The sequence below is a fragment of the Sturnus vulgaris genome, chromosome 5, assembly GCF_052056855.1.
Source record: "Sturnus vulgaris isolate bStuVul1 chromosome 5, bStuVul1.hap1, whole genome shotgun sequence".
Taxonomy (NCBI): domain Eukaryota; kingdom Metazoa; phylum Chordata; class Aves; order Passeriformes; family Sturnidae; genus Sturnus; species Sturnus vulgaris.
The window spans coordinates 60744974-60770858 of record NC_142247.1 but is presented as its reverse complement, the minus strand read 5'-3'; the positions used below and the strand labels follow the sequence as shown (position 1 = coordinate 60770858).

General features: G+C 37.5%; 2 protein-coding genes across 2 annotated transcripts in view; one reads left to right on the top strand and one right to left on the bottom strand.

Annotated features, from left to right (window-relative positions):
- COG5 (component of oligomeric golgi complex 5) overlaps nucleotides 1–24002 on the bottom strand; it is a 176958-nt gene extending 152956 nt beyond the window's left edge. Inside the window, exons 1-6 of the mRNA XM_014868993.2 lie at nucleotides 23703–24002; nucleotides 22753–22892; nucleotides 21726–21783; nucleotides 18793–18847; nucleotides 18628–18697; nucleotides 13539–13659 (exon numbers count right to left, since the gene is read on the bottom strand). Of these exons, the coding sequence (XP_014724479.2) occupies nucleotides 13539–13659; nucleotides 18628–18697; nucleotides 18793–18847; nucleotides 21726–21783; nucleotides 22753–22892; nucleotides 23703–23757 (499 nt within the window). The 5' untranslated portion in view covers nucleotides 23758–24002. The remainder of the gene's footprint in view (nucleotides 1–13538; nucleotides 13660–18627; nucleotides 18698–18792; nucleotides 18848–21725; nucleotides 21784–22752; nucleotides 22893–23702) is intronic.
- Nucleotides 23843–25885, top strand: part of LOC106848825 (B cell receptor associated protein 29) — a 40801-nt gene continuing 38758 nt past the window's right edge. Inside the window, exons 1-2 of the mRNA XM_088165815.1 lie at nucleotides 23843–24288; nucleotides 25105–25226. Coding sequence (XP_088021941.1) covers nucleotides 24179–24288; nucleotides 25105–25226 — 232 coding nt within the window. The 5' untranslated portion in view covers nucleotides 23843–24178. The remainder of the gene's footprint in view (nucleotides 24289–25104; nucleotides 25227–25885) is intronic.

The following is a 25885-nucleotide window of genomic DNA, read 5'->3' as shown; positions in this document are numbered from 1 at the left end:
CATCTACACCATTTCTTTAATCAATTCAGTAAACAAAATACACATTTGTTTGACAACACATATTTTCCATAAAAAAGTAATTGACTATTATTAATTCAGCTCTACAGCCCTGAATTCTTCTTTCAAGTGAATTCAACTTGGCTACTATTTTTTTAGAGTAGCTTTGCATCTACATGACATTGGTATGAATAGAAATACTGATCCTTTTGAATGCTGGAACAACACAAGTTGGACTTTCTCCTTCCCTATTCAGTAAGGAATTACAAACTAATGCTTCTGGGAACTTAGCACTTTTGTGTAACATCCTTGTTAGCTGTTGGTACTCTTAACTCTATGCAAGAGCAAGCTACCCTGTCCTCAAAGAGAAAACATGAGCACTTACTGAAAAATCCTCCTATTCTCCAACTTTATGAACAATCTGGAAACAAGTATATTAATAAGTTTATTCCATGACAGGTGTCTTTCTGCTTCCAGGCAGTCATGGTTTGTCTGGGTTTTTGGGGTTTTTTTGCAGTATTTTATATTTTTCACATCTATAACCTATATTTGCAATGCATTCAGTGGTATTTATACATTGTTTTCCAATTGTAGTTGTTTTTGCTTTGTCACTACATTAGAGCAGGCCTCCAGCCAGGAATACCCTCCTTCCCGATTGCCAAAAAGCCAGTATTTCCCAATCCAATATTGTCTTCTCAGCAAGCTCTCAGCTTTCAAGTTTGGCTAAATACATTTTACTCACCTACTGAACAGAAGATCCTCCGCAGTGGAAAATTAACTTTTTCAAAAATGTAACATTGAACACTGGGTGCATTCTCAATTTGCCCTGTGCATCACAACTTGCCACTCTGGCAACAAGTGGCTTCCAAATCCAGTAAATTTGTTGATTACAAGAGAACACAAAATAACATTTCCTGTGTTAGAAATGGGTGACTTTTAAGCACTGGCTGCAGAGGACAAGTAGTCTAGGCTCCCAACACTGTTCTTCCACACATTTCAGAAACATGCAATGATTCAGTTTTTCTGGTTTAATTCAGTGGGTTGTGAAAGTAACATCTCTTGGGTTTTGTTAGCTGACTTTCAGATCTATATGCATTTACAAGTGTTTCTACTGAAACTTCTCATTCTACTATCCTCAACGAAATTTTCTGAAAACTATTTGCTACCACCATTATTTGATCTTCTAGTAATCATTCTAATCCAATGCTCACTTCTTTCCTTGGTCACCACAAGTCACCTGTCCATTTTATCAATTTCTATTCTCTCTCACTCAACTGCTGAAACTCTTTGTTCAAAGAGAATTCTATTCTCTTTCACTCTATTGCTGAATCTCTTTGTTCAAAGAGAAATAAAAACCACCATTTTCTCAGACATACAATATTGAAGTGCTATTTCTGAATGAAGCATGTTCTTCTGTTCAACCACTGGGTTACACACTAATAAATGCTTCAGTCCCAGCGGAAAGACAAAGATCAATATTAGAAACTGCTTCTCAGTGTTATTTCTTTGACCACTAAACAACTGATTTCACCATCAGCCATAGATAAATAACTCAGCTACCCTCAGCCAGCATCCCTAGAAAAGATGTGTGACATTTCTCCACACCTTCCCCTGGACAAGTGATCATCTATTGAACTCAAACTATCAAGTCTGATCACCTTAGAGATCATTACTCCAGTTCTGGGAGAACTAACCTGCAGTTTACTATTGAATCTCCAAGTATATAAGTGCTCAGAATGAGGGAACAGAGAAAGTTTTAAATACTGATTCCTACCAGAACTTCAGACAGTGCCTATGCATTCTTAGCCAGAAACACAAAACTGCCACTTCCTTGTAGGACTTCCATGCAGAGTAGAACAAACAATTGCATCCATACTGTTTCAGATGTATCATTCCAGCTGGAAATGAAACCAGAGAACTAAATTTTTCCATGCTAGTCATTTGTGTCATGAAGCTAAGAGCCCTAACACCTTGTTGTTTACTTAAATTTTTATGACTGTTGAAATAGAGTAAGAACATACCTCAAATTTAGAGAATACATCTGTTTTATTGATATCCCTGCATTCACTTATTGTTTGGAATTATGCCATTCAACTTGCCTTTCTCTTCATGACCATAGACACACAGCTTTTGCTTTGTTTATGCAATATGTAACAGATACTGCAAATTATTTTCAAAGTCTTGCCATCTACTCATACACACTACAAAGTATTTATAATTTACAAGTTGCAGAAAGATAATCTCTCAAAGACTCACCACTAACCTCTGTGTCCCTTCCTTTCTCTCAGTCAAAAGTACTTATTTTAAATGTTTTTTTTCATCTTTGGTCTGGTGAATTTTATTGTTTTTAATTAATACAGAATTTTTTAAGTCAGTGGACAAAAATTACTAGATTCAAAGGCACACAGAGCAGGCAGACATATTTTGGTCTTGCTAGTTTTTGTGTGTCACCTGGAAACAGAAACCAGAGCTTTTCTTTCTACTTTTAATTATGTAGTTCTATTGAAAATATATGACTATTCAGTAACAATACTTTGTCTCTTAACTCAAAGATGATCGAAATTCTATACTAGTTACACAATCATAACTGCTTCAAGCCAATTAAAAACAAAAAAATTCCTCTGAGTTTGTATTTACCCTGTATTTGGCTGAACACAAGCATTCATAAATACAAGCTATCTGTGTTGCTGGTTCTCTCACATCCTTTCATATCTCCACTCTTATGACACACCTTAGCTAACAAATACAAAAATACTTACTGTTCAAATACTTGAAAAGATCAAAGGGTAAAGCAAAATAAGATCCAAAACTTGTTGGAATGCCATCCTTCTAGTGGGGAACAAATATGCCTTAACAGCAAAACAGAAACAGGCTTGGTATAATTCCTTTCTATTCTACAGGGATACTTTGAGAAGAGAGTAGAGGAGAATTTTGTAATTAGAGAAACAGATTATATGTACAGTTTTCAGATTTTAGATGTACACATTTAAATTCACTAATTGCAAAATAAACAAAATCTGGGAAAAAAAGATCTAGGAGATGTGGCCTTTGCATTTAAACCTATTAATGAGAAAAGACACGACGGTGTAATTGCCAAGATCTTCTTCCACAATTTCCTTTTCCATCACTTCTTCTAGTCTTCATTTCCAACCAGTTCTTCTTTCAAAATTCCCAAGTTCCTTTATTTCAGCATCAGATGACACTACAAACCCCAGATATATCCTCTAGCTCTCAAAACCCCAGACCATCTGATACATTACCAAAACAAATGGAAAACACTGCAGTCATAGTAATTTTAACAAATAAGAAGTACTAGCTTAATCTCAAACACTGAACTGAATGCGCTACCAATGCAAACATTATTTGTGCCTCATGTGTCTGTCCATACACAGTTTAAATGCATAATAACTTACCAACTGCATGATGGGTGCAGTTATTCTCATGTCCTGAAAATAATTCCTCTCCAAGCAGAAAACACTTTGTGGCAGTCCATCATGCTCCCCCTCCCCTTCCTTAGTTATTGCCCACTATCATTTCTTTCCCACTGGAGTCCTCTGAACCATCAGAAGTGAATAAACCAAGAGCTGTCAGGCCCTAGATTTTACTCTGTACCTGCTGCAGCCTAGCTTAATGTAACACTGGCCTATGAAACATCTATACATTAGATCATACAATAACAGTCATAACCAATCCTTATAATGAAATAGCAGTAATCAGATTTAGAGAACAGATGACAAGGAGTTTAAAAGAGTAAAGTTTTCCAGGAATATAAGGAACAAAAGGTGTGGACATCTGTAATTGAAAGAGAAAAAAGGAGAAGACAGAAAATAGTCTTTGATGGGCCTGGAATACAGATAAAAACTTTTAGAAATACTCCACATGCTACAGCAAAAGCAACTTGGACACACCCTAATTAACTTCTGACACAGCCTTACTACTGGGCCATCAGTAACATATCCCTTAGGAACAGGTAAACCACGATAGAAAGTGGAATACTAAACCCATTTGAAAAAAATCTGACACACAGCCTTCCAACAAGGTCTATGTGCTTGAGACTAGAATTACCAAATACTTAATAGTACGGCAAAATCAAAATTTTTTAGTAGTTACAGCTAAAAGATTAATCTCATCAATATCAGAAATCAACTTAATGTTTACATAAAAAATAGTTTCAGTTAATACGGCAAACTTGAAATTTGTTTAAGGTTGTTTAAAGGAAACTAGGCATGAAGAAATCCCAGAATTACAATGATACTTGGATTCTTTTTCTTGAATTGTATGCATAAAGAAAATTAAAATTCTAACTCTGGTAATTTAAAGGCTATGTCAAAAAACAAAATTGCAACAGGATTTTTTTCTTGCATCAATTAAAACTTAAGTCTTTTCTCTTATGTGCCTGTAATTATTTATTGTCTTCTACTGGTTAGAAAAGGAAGAGAAATGGTTAGAAAAATAAGAGATTAGGTAAAACATGCAAAATATTTATGTACAATGCTTTGTCTAACGTCAGGTTTCCAAGCTAGAAATCCTAGCTGCAGTAAAACACAATTTGATGGTAAAATCTGTATGCTCTGTCTGCCTTGCTCAAAGAAGATAAAGAGGTCTTACACTATTGGCCTCTTAATAATGAAAAATTGTATTAAGTTTCAAAAGTCGTTCTATTATATGCACATTAATTTAGTATCTTACAGTCAATAGTTCAAATTAGTGAACTTGCTACATACTACCAAGACTCTTCTTTATTTCAAAAGCCAACAAGAAAAAAATTTATTACCAGAAAGGGGTTTTTTGCCTGAATACTACAAATAAAAATTTGCACATCAAGTTTTCGCAAAATCTTCCATTACAAGAATCTCATGGAAAAACATAACATAGCAAAACAAAAACCAACTCAACTGAAAGGAACGTGAAATTGAAGTACATGGAGATTACATTCAGCTACAGAAAGGCACAGTATTTTTTAGTCCAGACTGTTTCAGTGAAGGTCTGTCAGTGTTACTGCTAACACCACCGGGGACAGAAGAAAAACGTTTTAGCAGGATATTTGCACTTCCTATGGATGCAGATGAACCACCTGGAGCAGTGGCACTAACGCAGGCAGCTCTGAGCCAGTAATACAGTTCAGTCATTCTCAGTAAGACTAATTACCCCAGGCAAAGAGTCATGCAATCAAAGCCATGTGATTTCTATTAATCAAATCAGTTCACTTACCCTTACAGATCTATGCTATATTATTTTGGAGGACACTAGGTATTGCACAAGGCAGCAAATTATAAGGCATCTAAGTCCCTAAGGAAAGCACCATGAAAGCAACATTTCCCTCACGTTTCATGTGTGTTGATTCTTATGAGAGACTGTGCACGGCAAGTATTAGTATCACCAAATCTGTTTGCTCTGTGTACTAGCAGTCAAAGACTTCCCTGACATGACAGTAACCGAGTCCATCCTCACTTTAACAGCAGTCAACACAAGATCTGGCTTGGCAACCATACACTGTAAATTATTGCTTGGAATAGAAAAAAAAAATTAAATTCATCACTGAACAGGATACAGGAAGAAGGCGGCAGTGAAAGAGAGCTGCAACATGATCCATGGCAGGTGTTCAGACAGTTTACCATTGCAAGTTAAGTTATACTTGTGTACAGATACATAACACATATTGAATGTTACTGCAAAAACTGTAGCAGCTAAAATGAAACAGCTTTCAGACAACAATATTTAACCTGAGGAACAAATATTGCAGTCAGCCAATCTGCAATCACTTCAGAATAAGTAACCATGTATTACCCAGACTACTTATGCTAGTTTAATAGTCAATTAATAAGGTACACCGTGGAAACCACAGATAAAGGTAATTCCACCCTGCAATAAATAGGAATAACCGGTATAAAATAAACTAATTTAATACTTACTACTAAAATAACAAATTAAAACTGTTGTTTCCTGAATACTAACTAGTAGTGCTTAGTATTTTGAAAAAACACAAAACAATATTCACCATTCATCCCAAATACTAAAAAACTAAAAGAGAAATAAAGTAGTATCCTTCTCAAAAACAGTCGGACAGCTTGCCTTCTTTCCCCCAAAAAATTTAGATACAGGACATTTACAATCATATAGTCAGTATCACCTTCCTTTTCCTGCTCACTGCATTCTACTAGACCAGACTGACATAACAGCTTTTGAGGGCCAGTTTTTGCAGCACTCAAGTAACACAATGAACTATGTGAAGTTTATCTGAATGTCAGCCACAACCAGACGAGAAGTAATTGTGTCAGAGGGTTGAGCTGAAGGTCTTTGAGGAGATTTATCTATCTCATCTAACAGAATGATAAGAGGCTGAACTGAAGTGATGGCATGAAATTTCCAGTCATACTGTCCTAATAATATTCCAGGTGGTATCTTGGAACAATGCCCAACAAAACAACTTGTGAAGAACATTTTACATCAAGCAGTCCAATTAAAAAAAAAAAAAGAAACAAAACAAAACAAAAAAACCCAATCAAAAATTGGGGAAGGAGGAGAACATCTCCAAGAGACACAAAGGATTGAGAGCAAATCACCTCATGGAGTCCTTCTACTTCAAGGCAAATCATCCCTATCAAATTATCCCTGCTTATTGTAGAGGAGTTGAACTAGATCAGTTTTAAAGGTTACTTCCAACCCAAGCTATTCTAAGACTATATGATTTCATTCCTGGTACATGCTTTGTCTAAAACATTTTTAAAAAGGCTTCAAATACTACTTCACAGCTCCCCTGAAATTATAATTTCTGGCAGAACTCTTTCCTAACATTTCAGAAAAAAAATTCCTTTGCTTCATTTCAGGCCCATTACTTACTGTTTCAATCACAGGGCATATGGAGAACCATTTACTCCCTACCCATCCGAAAAACCTTGGTTTATCTGAAGAACATTACTCTCCCTCTCACACCCCTCTTCTCCAAACCACAGCCACACACTTGCAGCTCCTCCACCCACCAACCATCCTCAAGACCTTCAGTCACCACTGCTGCTATGCTTAGGAGTTCCTCCAATTAACCTTCACCCTCCCTCAATGAAGTGCCTCAAAAGGGACTTGATACTCTGTTTTAAGCATGAACAAAATATTATTTTCAAGTGCCATGCACACAACACCCTTCTTTACAAAGATCAGTACAAACTTCATTGCCAACAATGTCACTCTGCTACAAAATACATGAACACGTGCTGGCACTCAATTTGTGAGGAACAATCAATCCTCTCTGCAGAACTATAATCCACACAGTCATTTCTCCTATTCCCCCTTTTAATTGTAACTATTTATTGTGAGGACTTAGTACTAGCCTGAAAGAGAAATAAAATCAGTTCAGGTAAGATGTATCTCCAATTCACCAAGAATATTCTTCATTCTAATCCTGTTTCCCAACATACTTTCCATTCTTCTCTGCTTGATTATTGGTAGTAAATTTAATAAGGATACATGCCATATTACATCACTCAAATCATTAATGAAAATACAAGCCAGCTACAGAACACATTTTAACACACCCTGCTTGATATATTGCTGGGTAAGTGAACAACAGATGAAGGCTTTTGGGGTACAGCTTTCTCTGAACTTCTGCATTCACTGCATGACATTTTCATCTGGATTCTACTGCCGATCCTGCCGGTGTGACATGGTGTCAAGAGCCCTCTTTAAATCAATGGTGTCAAGAGCCCTATTTAAATCAAACTACAAGACAGTCATTGATCTCTCTAGTCCCAAGGCCTGTTATGCTGCCAACAAAGAAAATACCGTTGGTTAAACAGGATTCAGTCTTGATAAATCTGTGTGTCCTGCTATTTAACAACACTTTTATATAGACTCCAACAAATTATTTATTTTTTCTAGAGTTCCTTTGCTTACGGAAGTCAGGTTAGTTTTAAGTGTATAAAATAGCTGGCAGTAACGTCTATTTTCAATAAAACAAGCTCTCCATTAGATTCTGGAATCTAATCTCTCCTCCCCCATAATTCACAAAGATGATCACTAAGAACAAGGAGATATTCTCTGAAAAGCACCTGAGATACATTAGGATGAATATACATATTTTTCATATTTATATTTATGAATATCATAAATCTTTATATACATACACATGCTATTATATACATGTGTGTATACATATACATGCTATAGATATGTACACAAAGGAACATGCTCTCTTTTCCATGAAATAGGCCCATCAGCAACAGAGAACAAGAAGGAAAAAATACTTTTTAGGCTTATAATATTTGGGAAGATATTGCTCTAATTAATGATATTATCAAAGATGGGGAAAACACAGATCATATTGTCTCCCTCTATCAAGCACTATTTTGTATTAGTGTATGAAACAAACTGGGTGATGAGCTGCAGTGCCATAGTTAACTTCACAGTCTTTACAACAGTGCTCCCTTTCAGTGGAAACTTCAGGGTACTACGTGTAGCAGTAATACCAGAAAAGTGCACTGAAACAGAGAAACCTGAATACTATAAAAGACAAGATCCCACAATACAAATCACATTAAGGCATTTTCCTCCTTCCACTGCCTCTAATTCTACTCTAACAGATGTATCAGCTTTATTCAGGTTATTTTCTTTTTTAAATCATGTATGATCCATATTGTCTACCCTAGAAAAGGGCTAAGTCAAATTTATTTCTAGCCTCCACAAGAATTTTTCACATCCAGGATTACTGTTACTACTGTGCAGATGTCACTAGTTCTGGGGTACATATCAGAAGACCAGGCTACTAACACCTATATTATACCAGCTACAAAGAGGCCTTCCAGGCATAAATATATTTTTTTCAAAATAAATAATTTTTTTCAAATTGTATTTCACCCAGTATCATGCATTCCCTAACTAATTTCAGTTTTCTCCAGCCCAGAAACACTTCTTCATGAGCCGTATTTCTTTTAATTTCCCTTAAATCTTGTATTGTGATGTTAAGCCTAAAAAACTGACCCAGGTAAGCTTCGTTACCTCTTTATAAAGGATTTTGCTGGTTTTAACAAGAATAATTTTCTTCATAGTAATGATAGGGGCTATGTTTTGGAATTGTGCTGGAAATAGTATTGATAGAGATGTTTTCATTATTGCTAAGCACAGCTTAGAGAGAGTCAAGTCCTTTCCTGCCTCTCACCCCACTCCACCAGTGAGGAGGCTGGGAGTGCACAAGGTGTTGGGAGGGGACACAGACAGGCCAGCTGAGCCCAACTGATCCAAGGAATATTTCATCCCATATTGTGCCATGCTCAGCATATAAAGCTGAGGGAAGAAGGAGGAAGAGGGGGACATTTGGAGTGATGGTGTTTGTGTCTTCATCTGATGGAGCCCTGCTTTCCTGGGTACTGCTGAACACCTGCCTGCCCATGAAAAGTGTTTTGCTTTACTTGCATGCTTGGCTTTTGTTTTACCCATTAACCTGTCATTTTATCAGCCCATGGATTTTCTCACTTTATTCATCCAATTCTCTGCCCCATCCCATCTCCACTCACAGATGAACAAGCAAGAGACTGCCTGGGCTTGGCTGCTGGCTGGGGTTAAACCACAACAGGCACACAATACATGCATAACGTTTTCTCCATTTTAGCTACACTTCAATAACTAACAACATTTTGTTATTTCTTTAGAAGTATTTAGCTTTAAAGTAAGGTCATAGTTCTATCTTTGCCCATCATCTTTTAACTTATATGGAAGGCAATGTTTTCCTGGAATAAATTCTATCTTTAAGGTACCTGAAACTGTATTTTAATAAACTACTTCTCTTTCATTTTATGACTGCACAGCTTAGTCAGAGACTATGCCAGAGTTTATAAAAGAACAAAACTGTGGCTAGTGCAAGAGCCTGCATTGAAATATTATATACTCAGAAGAACACTTAAGCAAACAGATTCACTTGCTGAGACATAAATTATAACACAAGCATATATAGAGAGGAGGAATTTATTATCATTAAAAGAAGTCTAGGCATTTATATGAATAATGATGACATCATTTAAAACTATTTAACCAGGAAAAGAGAGAAATCCTTTGTAGTCCAGATCTAGCTCTCTAACTGACAAATGGAATTAGCCTGTCCACATTTAAACCGGCAGGCTAATTAAAAAGCAGCCTCTTGCTGCACAATTCAGAATATTTTCATCTCCATCTGATAAGTTACTGGCCACTGTTAAAGACAGTAATTTCTGTATACCCACATGGAAGACAGCTGATATTTAAATGCCTGCAGAATTTCTTCTGTGAAAGAGAACTGTATATAGTGTACAATTTTCTTGTCACATTCTATTGTTTAATCTTGCTTAGGAATGTTTCTTTTTCACTTCATAAAATATTTGTATTTAAATACCACCAAGAAGCATAGTCAGGGCATATAATTCATAGCATTAGGCACTGTGTGACATCTGAATATTGGCACTTGTTTTACCTATGCATATGCTGAATTGGATTGCATATTACAAAGAATGCACACTAGAGAAGCAGCTAATTGCTTATTCTACTTTGCTAGAAAACCCAAAGTATGTTGGAAGGTAGAAAAGTTTCAGAAGTCTGGGGTTCCATTTTATATAAATACATATATATACACATACACACACACAAATCACTTCTGATCTCTAAAACTACATAGGAAATTACATTTTGTTTTTATTGTGCCAAAGCGTGAAGTTAATTTCAAAGAATGTGAAACTCCAACACAGAGGAATTTCAGATCTACTTCAGCTCTAAGTAGAGGCACCAGTCAAAATATTACCCAATGCCTTCAGAGAAAGCATCTTCCTGACATCATACACTGAAGCCAGAGATCTGCAGACTACTAGCAACTTTAGGCATCCAGAAAAAATCCGCTTCTCAGTAAAAGCTACTGTTTCTTGCAGCTCCTGTAATTGACCCATATTTCTACTCAATCCAAATATTTTATATATTTACAATAGCCTTTCCCATCACTACAAAATAAACTTCAATACACAACTAAGTAAAAGTTGTGACTGAACTAACATAGATTAGCTACAGGAATATATGTTAAATACATACCTAAATGTGCACATTTGAGTCCCCCAAACATACACAGAGTATGCAGTACATAAAAACAACTTGACAGTTATCTCAAGATTCTACCCAAAATACCTTAGAAGCAATGAAAGATATCTTTTACCACAGCAAGTGCAAAGCTTTCACAGTAATATCACAGGCCAGAGTTTGACGAAGCAGAAATTATTCTGCACCACATGTACAACAGAAAGGTAATAAACAATGGAATGACTTTTTCCTTGAACAAGAGATGAAAGGGATGTTCAGGAATATCTGGCTAAAACCACAGATCAGTATTCATCTTGGACATGAAAGCAAGCCTCTGATAGAGGTCCCTGTCCAATACCAGGCTTTCACACCATGCATGTCCACCACCCATGTACTACCATCAGATACTGCAGTATTTCCCCAGGCCTCTCACAGCCTTCACATCTCACCAACCACACTGCCAGCACCCAGGGCAGCTCCCCACACTCCCCACTCTCCTGACACCACAGAGCACTACATCACATTTCCCATCTTTCTGAAGCACAGCATTTCCACAGTCTCATCCCAAGCCACCACATCCCGAGTGCTTTCCTGCCACACACCACCAGCACCTCTCTGCTAGAGATCTCCCACCCATCTCAATGCTTTCCAAGCCCAGAGGCACAGCACAGCACTTGCCCAGCCAGATCCCACACCCCAGGCTCCTGCAGATGCCACCTTCCCACTGACTCCCACAGCAGTGCCCTGACCCATGCTGACTCCAGTCCCCTCAGAACAGGGCTACCCCACACCCAGCACTCACTGTCTCTCCACACGGGACAGACACCTCCAGTTCCCTGCACCAGCATCTCCTCAGGGCATGTTCCCACCCTCCCAGGTGCTGGGAGGCATGGCCAGCTGGGAAGCAGAAAGAATTCAAACCAGCCAAGGTGAGGAGTAGAGGGTGACAAAGGACAGATACTCAAAAATGAAGGAGGGATGCAGAGGGAGAGGTAAGAGAGACGAAAGGAAGAGATATCAGGAAATAAGATGGAGAGAGAAATGACAGTAGACAAGGTATTTTACCTGGCCATAAACCATCCAGAACTAAGGATTAAATTAAGGACCACTAGCCTTGGCTACCCCCATGGACTGTAGGATCAAATTCAAAAGGGTTGCCTAAGGGTACACATTTCCCTTCATCTTTAACAATAATCACTCAGACTTTGCTAAGCTTCAGGAAAAGACCAAGTATTTGAAAACAAGAAACTCAAAAGACTGTGGTACTTTGACAAAAGAAAGTGAAAGTTCTTTTTTTTTTTATGGTGAAACAAAAAGAAAGTAGAGGAAGAAGAGCAGTAAAAGGTATTTTCTATCAAAGAAAGAATTCCTAAAAACGACACTAAACATCTCAGATTTTACCACTAAATTGTACTAATTTGTTTAATAGGAACTAGCACTCAAATTAATCCCACAACACCTGCAATCCAGGTAATTAACAGACAGTATTATTTAATATACTCTGAAGATGTAATGGTAGAGCAAAATGGAAAGAAAAGTAAAAAGAATCAGAAAAAATATTCTACCTTACAATGATACAACTGGTGTCTAAGTGCTCCAATCACACTGATCTACTAAATGAATATATAGACATTCTGTTTGCAACACAGCATCTGCCAGTTATAAGACTAAGTCATTGAGCAATAATTTTTTTATCACACAGTATAAAAAGAGCAGTAGTGACAAATATGCAAAATAAACTTCAGGACGATTCTGAATGTTTGATGGTTCAGCCCTCCCCTAACCTATTTTTGGAAGTTGGAGTTTGAATACCATTAAATCAGAGGAGAATCAGCTGACAAGATCCCATACACAACACCACCACTGATCTCCAAGACTAATGGGATGCTCCTCACTGCATCCTACAGCACAGTGTGGAATTTCTCAAGCTAGCTCAAGTACAGAAAACATTCTAGCAATTTAACATGTGCCTTCATGAGAACTACCTCATTATTCTTCTTAGAAGGCAATAAAATAAAATAAAATAGCCAATAAAATAAAATAAATTAGTCACTACTGCAGCAGAACACTTTGGTATGTGAACTAGGTTAGGTATCTGTGTATCATATCACCTATGGCTTTCATAAAAGTCACAGGGCCAATATCTTTCTTTTAGGACATAAACTGTAATTTAAACTATGCCTCATCATAGTGCAACATCTCTCAAAAGAGAGGCGGTGCCTCTGAGGGTGTTTTATAGAAACATAAATCAGTCAGAAATTGCTTCACAAAAAAATTGTTGCCCAAAAGAAGTTACTATCATAGGATTTTCACATTATTAAATACCTGTATCTAGAGAAGTCATACAAAAAATGTAAAGGGTTAATAAGTTCTGTCCATGCCATTTCTCAATTTAATTCGGGAAGCAGAAAGCAAGAACCACAGTAAAAAATTTTGGGTGTTTCTTTAAGTCAAACACTAGCATAAGTCACATGAGCACAAACTAAAAATGTATCTCAAAGTAATTAAGAAGGACTCACCAAGTTCATTGAGACTCTGGGCAGCTTTTGTTATCTCTCTGCTTCCTCCTTGCAGCTGTCCTTGAAGTCTCTTACTGAGATACAAGATGCGTATTATCCTCCTCAGCAAGTCACAGGCAGCCTGCAGGGAAATTGTGGCATTAGGGAATATTATCAGTACATTACAATCACATAATACCAGTACTCAAATGTGGAAACATCTTAATCAAAAAAGGAAATGTGAACGTGAATAAAAACAAGGAACTTTAGAACACTGAAATCCCTTTTTTCCCCAAAATCTTTAATATGATTCTATGTTATAAAGACCAAGACTTTCAGAAGCTGGTAATTACATTTATGGGGCTACTGAGATTATTCTGTCAGAAACTCAGAATCCCATGACAGAGGCATGTTCTATTTCTAATTAGAAGCAAGCTTTATTTTACCCTGTGTATCTCTCCCTGGTATTCCTCCACTCTTTAAGCTTTAGCAAAGTTAAGAAGTTGGCTTTGCCAATCAAATAGTCATCCAAAAGAAGCAAAACAGAAGCACTTACTTCAGAAGACAATAAAATTTAAAGACTAAATTGTTATTACAGATATTGATTCTTATGGCAGGCATATATGTAAAAACTAATTCTCAGCAAAACTTTCAGAAGGGCAGTTACCTTCATTCAGCCAAGAGTTAGTTCACATTCTTTCATGTGCTTATTAAAATACATGGCATTCTTGGTTAAAAATCAGGAATATGGACATATACATAAATTTTTAGGAACCATATTCATGTGTGGTTTTGTTAGCACCAAATTAGAATAACAGGCATTGCTGACATCTGAATCAAATATAATAGCTTCATATAGTTTCATATAGTGAATAGTTTCACCTTTCACTCAACTAATATCTTGAAATACATGCTATGGGAGCAGCAACATTCAGGAGAGGGTAACAGCTAAAACAGAATTCAGAAATGCAACTCAGATTTTAGCACAGTCATAGGTACAATCCAACATCTGCAATCAGATTAACAGAGGTGGCAAGTGACAACTTTGGAATATGTATGACATAGTTATTTGGAGTTATTTTCCCTGGTACTGAAGGCAAAGTCTTCTGAAGCATTAACCTCATGGATATCAAAATTAATTTAAAATCACTTTAAAAAAAATTTAGTATCCAACAAGGCTCAGAATCTCTTTTTCAGACTGAAGTTCATTTATTGAAAACTAATGTAGAAGTGCACATATGAAAACATATATAAGTGAATCATTTTAACCAATATCCACAGCAGACTGTATGACCTGGCAGTCTCTTCCTTATGCCAGCACAAACTAACAAATCCACAAACATTTATATTTTAATTTTATTAAATATCTAGACAGAACAAAAAGGCAAAATTAGAAAAAAAACCCCACTGAAGCAAATCAAGGAAAGCCCAATTATTCTCGCTGCTTTGGGCTCTCTATCACAGTCTGAAGTTCAAGTTTTTTAAGCGTTCTGTGACAACTGAACCACATGACATCTATTACACTTAGTGAGAATTAAGTGGGGCTTATCCTGCTTTGAGAGATTAATGTATTAATTTGTATTAATTCATTTCTTTAATTAGAAAAATGTTGATCTGTATATCACTTTCATATCTGTGAAATAATTTCTGGAAGAGTAATCAAAAATAGCTTTTAATATGGTGCACTATGCTTCACCAAATAAGAAGACATACTATCACTACTTTGCTTTCAAAATTAATTACTCTCTAATCTAATTGTGTACCTCTGGCTAATGTTTTCCCCAGGGAATTCACCTTCTGTTATTTTCAAACCACCTTTTACTTTACACACCAAAAGATTTTTTCTTTTGCATTGAATTGTTGCTTGCTTATTATTTCCTGTCCCAAGAAACAATCTCTTAAAAGAGAGTAAAAGATGAGAAAATTACATCTAGATACAAAAGCAAAAAAAATGTTTTAATTTCTGGCCCTGGGAATTGGCAGGGGGAAAAAATCCAAAGACACTGAAGATGCACTCTAAATTTTGTAGTGATTTCTACTGCATTGTATCCGTCACAAAGATTCTGTTTCACTCAAGTATTTTCATTTATGTAAGCTGTCCAACTTAATAAAACTCCCAGTCACAGCAAAAGAATGCTATATATAAGGACATGTAAGAGAAATAAAGAACTGTACCTAATGGTGGAGCTGTTCACAGATGCCAGATCTTCTAACTTGACCACTTGCATAAGTCTGAATTAATTCAGCAAACATTCCCTCCCTAAACTGATCAAGTATGCTTTTCTAAAGGAGATGCTTTCATCCAAGAAGGAATAAATTCTACTGTTCAAGCAAGAATTAATTCGGAAAAGGCACGTGGCACCAGTTAGTCCAAGTCATTTTAAGTAAAATTAAAAATAAATCAAATTTTTTTTTTGAGATTACATATTAGCTATTTCCTGAAATTTAAAACAACATGTCAACAATAACAGAAATTATTGCTACAATTTGAACCATGAAAAGCCTATTACTTTTAATGTCAAATTAATTTTAAGAAATTACTGAAAGAAGATTTAATTGTAGAGTCACTTGAAAGTGTGCCAGTGTGTTGCTCATATATGCAAGGTAATTGAATGTATATATTTTGTTGTTTATAAAGCCTCAAGAACGAGGAGACAGTCCACTATGTTCAGACTACATTTACTATTTATTTATAGTAGCATCACGAAGACATCTGCTACTGGTAAATATTTTAAAGTAAGATTTTCTGTATTTTAAAATACAGAATTATTGAGGGTTTTAATAACGTTTTGCTATTATAAAATTTTTCATGCACCAAGACACTGAAACTAAAGAGACCATGCAAAAACACTTAGTTAAAAGAGCTGCACAGAAAAGAGCCCTCTGAAGAACAAACTCCCTGTTTACACATTTCAACAGTTAACCACTCCCTCCTAGCTTGTGAAGGACTGTGGAAAGAGTCAGAAGAGGACAGTATGATTGAAAGCAGGAAGTGAGCTTTCAGAGTCTGCTGCTGCCTTGGGATGCCATGAAGCTCTAAGACCAGAGAAAGACAAATATGTACAAGCACATAGCAAAGATTTAGAATTCAGGACTAGATTGGAAGTTTAACAACAAACTTGCAGTGAGAACGTTTATGAAAAAGCCAGACTATATTAAAAACAATTAAGGATGGCAAAATCTAGCTTTATGCAAGTCAAATATTCCTTCAGTTAGCGAGCAGTCCCACAGCAATCAATGCAGAGGTATTAAAATAACACCATCACAAGTACAAGAGGCACTAAAGCATGGTGTATTCCAACAAAACACACCTGCCAACCCTACAGATTTTGACAGAAGGCAACCTCTTAGTAGCCACTTTTTTCTACCAATTGTAGATCAGCTGATAAAATTATTAAGTTTGACAATGTCCCAAACCACAAGTCTTGCATTTGGGAGCAATTTCATGTTGTAAGCTCTGCCATCACCAGGAAGTGAATTGTTTGCAGTGCCTTTCCTTCCTCAAAAAACAAGTCCCCCAGGTAAAGGACACCCCAGCAGTGCATTTTTAGGAGGCTGGAGGCTCCATAAATTCAGCTGCATTTATTAATTCAGGTGTCTTGATCTTTAGCTCCGCCCAGCAGTGTAGTACAACATGAAGCACCCACAAACACAACACAAGAAGGGACAGTAGCTCTTGTGCTGAGACTCTGAGTCTCACTAGCAAAGAATCTGATAGACTCTCACTGGCAGAGAATCTGGAATCATCATTCCTATTTCTACACTGATGCTAAAAGAGCAGCCTAGCAGGCTGCAAACTTACTTACTCTGCAAAGTCAGTCCTTTTTCTGACTTACAGCAAAAAAAATCAGATATTACAAATCACCTGGCACAGCCTGAATAATCTGACCTCGGATGGATGCGACTTTCACATCACAGAAAAACCCATGTAACCATGTAACAGCCAAGAGGAAGCATCTAAGAAATATTTCCTAAGTTCAGGGACTCGTTATTCTCAGACATCCTCCTACAGCCTGTCTTTGTGTAAGGGCAGGGTAGAAATGATCTTCATCTTTAGCCCCACATTCCCCCAACTTTTTCTATATGCACAACACACATCAGAGAACAACAAAAAAATCTGCACCTAACCTGCCACATGGAAGTCATGGTACTTTTGGCCAGTGGTAAGACCAGACAGCTGGAGCTGAAAATAACAGGAGAAGCACCTGGCCAAACTGGCTGCACAGAGTGTTAAGAGCTCCCTGCTGAACTTTACTGCTACTGAAAGTAACATAGGAAATAGAAGTTTAGCCAAGAGACTGCAGCTGCTCCACCAGTCCCCCTAGAAATTGCATGAGTCTGCAGCTTTATCTACTCTACAACAGCAATCACTTGCAGATGGCAATCTACTTGACTATATATCCACATCTCAAAATTCAGGTGAACTTGCAAAGACAAATAGTTCAAACAATAAAACATTAATAGTTCATTAAACATTTGTGGGGCTGCAGCTGTGCTGCATTTCAAACCATAAACTTGATTGAATGCAGACACATGACTCCTGAAGATCTATGGAAAAGCTTTCAACTACTATAAAATTATCAATGGAAGTGTTTGACACTTATCTCACCATCACTGTGATAAGCTCTCTCTTACTGCTATCCTGTAACAGATGTCTACATTCTTCTGTAGACTCCACTTATACTTAGAAGGCAGGGACAACTACGCACCTGGGCTTACAAAACTCCACAACCACAAACAGCTCCTTAAGTTGCATCTTAACTTTTGAAGAAATTTGAAAGAATTTTGGAAGAATTAATTCCCAAACTCTTTACTGAAGTGCAAATCCTGCATTAACTTAGGGGTGAAAAGCGTCTTGTACACCCTCCCCTCTTCCCTTCATCTCTACAAAAACTCAATTAGCTAGTGCAAAGGTCAATTGCCTACTTTGCAATTTCCTACTAAGCACTTCTCAGTAGCTCTTGAAGAGACACAAATACTGATTTTCAGGAAAATACTGACTATGAACTACAGGCTACTGGAGTAGAAAAACTGTACTCATGTCTGACAATTGTGAAATAACACGTGTTCAAAAAGGATTTTTTAAAATATGTTTTTAAATGCAACTTACTTGAAGTTTTGCTAGCTGAGCTGTGCGAGACACTATTTTGTTGTAGGGGTCAACAATTTTGGCTCTAATTCTAAAAATAAGACAAAAATTATTTATTGCAGTGTAATAAATAGCATTATAGAACATATTAATTTATGCTTTCTAATTGCATAATGAATGTCATACCTATCAACAGTGCTTTGTAGAGCACCAATTCTAGTTTGCATCATTTGGAGGACACCTGCAAAATAAAGCAGATTTTTTTCATGGAACTCTCATCAATTATAGAAAAAGTTTTTCTTCAAATCATAGTAACAACTGCAGAATACTTTAGCATAAACCAAAAACAGTTTCCCACTTTATAACAGAGCATCAGAAAGACCAAAATTAGTAAGCATATTGGGAAGCAAACTGAGCAGGTAATTTACTGAATGTTATGGAAAATGTATTGGAAGAGAACATAAACCCACAGAATAAATATTACTCCAAAATCCATAATTCGTGAAGTTTCAAATAATATTTAGAGGATGCTACTTTCTGAGAGAATGCTGATCAGGACTGCAGTTCAAATTATATAGCCTGGTATAAACACCTGAGCATGATATATAAAAATGGCACAAACTATTTAACACTATTTATTTAACATATTGAGTAGGACAAAGTAGACTGAGAATATAAACAATTCTATTTCAAGATTTTCTTCTTGGGCATAAAGCATCTTTAGGAAAAAGTAAGGTATCAATGTCATTGTAAGGTCATCTAATTGAAATTACAAGCAGAGCAAACTACCTTAATCATGTTTGTTCCACATTAGTTTGGCAAAGCAGCACAAGGAAAGCCAACAAACATGTCTGTTCTTTTCTTGGTAAATTGCAAACAAAGTAGTAGGGGACAGGAGTCATTTTTGCAACAGAGAATCAGCCTGCTGAGAATTTAATTAAGTTAGACAAACCCAGGCCTATGAAATTATTTTTGTTCCAGCTACTGTTAGCATTCTAAAACACACTACATTTTTGTAAAGCCTTGTTTACAAGCACGCCATCATTAAATTAGATAAAACTGCAGCATGATACAGTAAATGGAAGACAAACACTACTGCTAATAGTTATATTCAGGTTGCCCTGTACTGTGACTGTATCTAACTCATTTTGTATAGATATGTAAATTCTTGTCTTCTCCATATTGCAGAACTATTAACTTAGCTTAGTGACAGGCTTGTGTGTTCACTGTTATTTATACATGGTATGGCATGCAACAGGTGATGAGGATGAAGATATGAGATACAGTGAAAAGCTGGTAAAATAGGCTGCATTGTCTACCCTGCATTGCAATAATGGGGGAGGGCCAGTGGTGCAACATTGCTGCATCTATGGCTGTAATTTGCTATTAAGCACACAACAGCCCTCTTCCCAGAGGACAGAATAAGGATGAGTGAAAAGGCACTCACTCTCCCCTCTCCACCTGCTGTGGAAGATATGTGATAATACAATTTCTTAAAATATCTTAAAATAACAGGTAGCTCAAGATATCTACTGAACTACCTATAGAAAGAAAAGAATATGTAATAAGACTGGAGCTGTGTACCATTAAAAAAAGTGCACAAGCCTAAAACAGAAAAGATTCTACAAGCTGGGTGTACCAATTTGAAATGTTTACTGAGATTCACTTTTACACATTCAAATGACTAAGCATGCTGTGAATTAGCTCCATAATCTTCACTTGCTAATTTACTTGATAAATATATCAAGAGCTATGCATTTCTAACTTCACAATTGAAAAATCTGTTGGCATTTATCTTTTCTTTTTCTTATGAATCTTGACTCAGTGTTTCCTCTAAGAGCATAACCCTAAGTAAATGGAAAAATTTCAACAAAATTCGAGTTGAATTGAATTTCATTTTTACTTTGCTGTATTAGTTGTAAAATATGCATTATTTACCACACTTGCCTCACAGAAATGTTTCCTAACTGATTGCTTTGAAGTATATCATTCTTTCCTCAAAGCAATTTCAGAAAGGAATTCCTTCAGAAACAACCATCATTTCAGAAAACAGAATTCCACTGAGCACAAATTGCTGAAGATTGTTACTGGGATGTATTTATCAGTCACAAGACTGACTACACATTCCTGTCTACTTCCTATTTGGAGAATGAGCACATATTTCAGTCTTTTATGCTTGATTCTTCAACTGTTTAAAAAGTTATTCAGGAGCTACCATTACTAGATTAAATAGACATTTCTTTAATTTTACAGCTATATGCAATTACTGACACAAAACTGTGTACCCAAGCAGCTCCAAACACTAAGGATATAACTATCAGTAACCAGAAACTCTGGTTATGCCAAAACCTGAAAGAAGAAAAAGGAACAAAGATAAATTGCTAACCAAGTTAATTACAGACATGCTATAGAGATTCTAGCATTTTACAGAGATAAATATCTGTCTGCACAAAAAAACACCACAATACCAAACCATACGACATTCTCAGCAAAGTGACAAAGAGCAGAACCGTAGGTTTAATGAGCTCCTGGCACGAGAACAATATACTGTAACAATCTTCTATAGAGAGTCAATGGCTCCTAAGAAAGGCCTTTGAAAATCAGCAATTTATGTTAAATTCCACATCTCAAACAGTGGAATAAAGCAAAGGTATGTATTTAACTTAGTAGCCCTTTACTAGTGAAAAATATCTCAACATGGTTTAGGTTATGTGTCACAGCCTCTTTGGTTAAGGTGTGATCACTATGCAACACATGTATATATGCTATGCAACAGAAAATTGGTGCTTATGGCAACAGATACCCACCAATACTGCAACAAAATTAGGCTTATTTGGAAAAAATATATTAAAAGGCCAAAAAAGGCTTTATTGCTAAAGTTGCTCAGAACATTATCAAAATACATTTTCCTATGAAGTAGCTACTCCAGAGAAGCATCAGCCAAATCTTCTCCTTGGAGCTCCATCTACCGACTTAAAAGAAAAAAAAACAAATCAGATCTGGAGCTTTAACATTAGGGGCCAAAGCTGGCAGCGAATGATGTAATGATGTTCCCTGAGCAGATCTTAAAAGTGCTTATTCCACTGTAAGGATAGCCAGCATAATTTGACAATATTTACCCTCCAGGGATTCGATTCCAGTTGCTTGGGCCAACAGATCTTCATGTCTTGCAACAACCTTAAAAAAAAAATACAAATCAAAAGAGAAAAATGGGGACATGAGCCTAAAAGAAGTATTAAATATATCACCATCATTCCTACATTGGGCATTTAAGTATCTGCATCCCTACATTAACCAGATACAGGAAAAAGCAGGTACATCTTACAGGAGAAAGGGTTTTAAGAACACAAGGTGTTTTAATTCACAAAAGCAGCAAGCTCAGAATGAAAAGAGGGTCAGTAATTAAGATGTGCAGCAGAGCTGACATCTTAAATAAAGCCAGCAGAGCAATCATATTTCAACACATCTTCATATTTAATAATTGTAAATGTGAACTTACCATAATAATGTATATTCTTTTTTTTCCTATTGATTACATTTATAAATTAGTTCTCAAAGAACTTACCAGCTGGGGCAGGGGGAGGGAAGAAGCAGGTTTTGAAACAACACACAAACTCATCAAGTGTTCTCATTGCAATATCTACTGAGGATTTATGATTTCTGCATAGAAAAAGTCTTCTATCTAAAGTAAAAAGCCTTTCTGAAGGTGTAGAGGCGTGTTAACACAGGTTATATCTGCCTAGCTAAAGTTATGTCTTAGGGCTTATGCTACTCTTCAGCACATGATGTAAGAGTGCAAGTTCTCCCTATCTTCTCTCAACATCATGCTGAAATATGGCCTCAAGTGTTTATGATAGTTGACACAAACATTTGGAAAGAGTCTTCCTTCTCAAAAGAAGAGTAAAAAACAGCCTACAGTGATAAGACTACAAAAACTGAAACAGTACATGGCTGCCTGGTAGGAGTAGTGAGTGTAGGCTTAACTCAGCTGTCAAACTCATGACTAGTTTAGCTGCAAGCTGTACCTTTAGTAAGTGCTTGCAGAGGACACTGGGCAATTTCACAAGTTACAAGTTCATAAGATTACTAAGTTTTTGACTAGTTTATATCAATCACCCCAGAATAACTGGTATGCTTTAAACTTACTTGTAAATGCAGCTCTTTATCCAACTGACTTATACCTTGAGCAAGTTTAGCCAGTTGCTCAGCTATCACAGCCTGATGGATGGACTGGGAAGTGTAAGCTTTCACATCGAAGTCTTCTCTGAAGAAGTCAGCATAACATTCTGAAAAAGGATTTAGATTTTATATTCGTGGTTCAGAAGAATTAAATAATATTTATAGCCCTACAGTGTACAGTTCCCTGACCTTTAATTTCTTCAACAGTGAATGCTCTCTATGTCACATAGTACAAACGTCAGAGGAAACCACAATCATAAGAAACAAGTTTGAAACTGCTAACTGGGCTTCGAGTTTATTTTGTTGTTTTGGGTTTTTTTCGCAAATGGTGATAAAGACACGTTTCTTTATTCCTCACACCCTTCTCTTGAGCAGAATACACTAAAAAGTATCAATACCTTATTTTCCTCAAATTTTACAGTGTAACCAGGGTGAAGCTGTTGAGCCTGTACCCATAAGCAAGCACACCAGCTGCAGATCGCTGACAAGCAGAATGAGACAAAACTTCATTAAATTATACCGGATTTCGACAATGGTGTGAGTTTATAAAAGTTGTGAAATGATACTGCAATTATGACTCTGGATCAATCGGAACCAGAGTTCCCAGACAGCTACTCCGAAGTCAACCGAGCACCTTCGCTTCTCCTTCCAGTGCAATTTTTTTCTCTTTGGGAGCAAGCGAGCTGCAGCGCACACTCCGCACACCGCAGCGCGCCGGTCCCTCGCCCCTCCGCCCGAACTTCCCGGGACCGGCCGCCGCCGCCGCCGCCGCCGCCGCCGTGGCGCTTCCCCGCCCACCCGGCCCAACGCCGCCCTCGCAGGGGCCCCTCCGGGCCGCCGCGAACGGGCCCCCGGCGCGCTCGTGCCGGCGGGGGCTGTGCCCGGCGCTGCCCCCCGAGCCCGCGGCCGCTCCTCACCGTCCGCCCGCAGCTCGGCGAGCGCCGGGGCGGGGGCGGCCCCCGCCTCCTCCATGCTGGCGGTACCGGAGCCCGCGCGTCACTCCCGGACGCGGCGCGCGGCGATGATGGCGAAGGCGCGCGACGGAGCGGGCGGCGGCGGCACGTGGTGAGCGGGGCCGCCGGGAGCGAGCGCGGGCCGGGCCTGGCCGGGATGGGCCGTGCCGGGAAGAGAGGGGCTGTGCGGGGGTAACTGTGCCGGGATGGGCCGTAACGTGAGGGGCCTTGCCAGGGGAAGCTGTACCGGGATGGGCCGTACCGGGATGGGCTGTCCCCGGCACCCTGCAGGGGAGCGGCTTCTGGCCGGGCGCTTCACCAGAGCGCAAGTGCAGCGTAAACTGCGGTGCTGTGCAGCGTGGCCTGTGAGAAGTAACTGAATGATGAACGTTTCAGACACTGCTTGTTTTTCCGGATGCTGAAAGGACTGTTAATTATACATGATTGATGACATCAGAGAAACTAAAGAATGCCAGCTAAAAGATCCCATGGATTTGTTTCATTCTGGGCAAGTTGTAAAAATATGTGCCCCTATGGTCCGCTATTCAAAGTAAGTAACTGTTTTTAGTGTATTTGCTCAGTTTAGAAACTTGTTTCTCAAATTAATCTTGACTAAAAAGGGGTGATTACCTTCTTCTCTTTTATTTATTTAAGACGGAGGTAGATGTGGGACATGTTTTATTTTACATATTTTCATCACATATCTACACAAAAAATACTCAAACATCCCTAAAATACTGCATGTTAGAACAGCATTTTAGGATAGCTAATCAGAAAAATACCTTAACTATTGTTTTAAGTGCATATTATATTACTGACTTTTCACAAATATTAAAATGAATACAATATGTATAATGTTAAGAAACTTTGCTGTATGAATTAGTTTCTTTTAGTTCTGCTATTAACAAAACTTAGAAATAGTAGTGTGATAAATATATATATATTTTTGTACTATAACATGGTAATGTAAAAAGCTTTTATTCATGTAACTAACTCAGAGAATGGTAAAAAAAAAAGATAATCGGGAAATTCTTCGCTTTCTTGGATTATCAGTGACACACCAGAACCCCAGGGAAAGAATTTATTGATCTTCTGTTATCAGAGAGTACAGACATGTTGATTTACAGGTTGGGGGGATGATCCTGAATAATGCATGAAAGTCTATGAATATGCAACATGTTGATGCATTTAAAGAAGTGTTTTCTAAATAAGTGTGTACTCTTGGCTAAAGGCTAAGCACCCAGCCAGATAACCTTTTGCTTTATTGTTTGTCTCTTACTGCCTTTTACTGAAACATTTTAAATTTACCAGGAAAGTGAACCTTGTTTTTCACAACTATTTACCTCTTAATCTTCTGTGTCTGCAGGTTGGCTTTCAGAACCTTGGTTAGGAAGTACAGTTGTGATTTGTGTTACACACCAATGATAGTGGCAGCTGATTTTGTGAGATCTGCAAAAGCCAGAGACAGCGAATTCACAACAAACAAAGGTATTATTTTTAATAAACCTTTGCCTTTTCAGAATGTTTTATGTGGTCATAAGCCAAATTGAATGAACTCAATCACGTAACTTGACATCTGTTAACAATTTTATTATACCGTCTGATTATAAAACCACATAAATATTCTAAGTGAGAGTAAGCACAGTCCAGTGATAGTGGGTCAAATGAATGTCTCCACCTGAAATCAAGGCCTCCAAAGTGATTTATATCTGTGGGGGTTGACCACACATAGCTGCTCACTCATTCCTCCTTCATTCTCCCAGCAGCACAATAGGAAGAGCAAATGCAAGAAAAACTCATTTGTCAAAATAAAGGCAGCTTAATATGTAAAGGAGATAAAAAGGGAAAGAAACAAACAAGTTATGTAAAGGCAATCACTTCCTACTAGCAGACAAATGTCCAGCCACTCTCCAAGCAGTAGCCACTCTGGAACAAAAATTCCGTGTCCCAACCCGCTTTTTTATTTTCCATATGATTCCAGTTTCCTTGCTGAGCTTGATGTTGTATGGAATACTCCTTGTTCCTATTTGGGTCAGCTATCATAGCTTTGTCTACTACAAACTTCTTGTCCACCCCAGTCTGTTTATTGGGGGCAGGGGGAAGCAAAGTGAAAAAACCAGGAAGTTTTGACACTGTGCACGTACTTT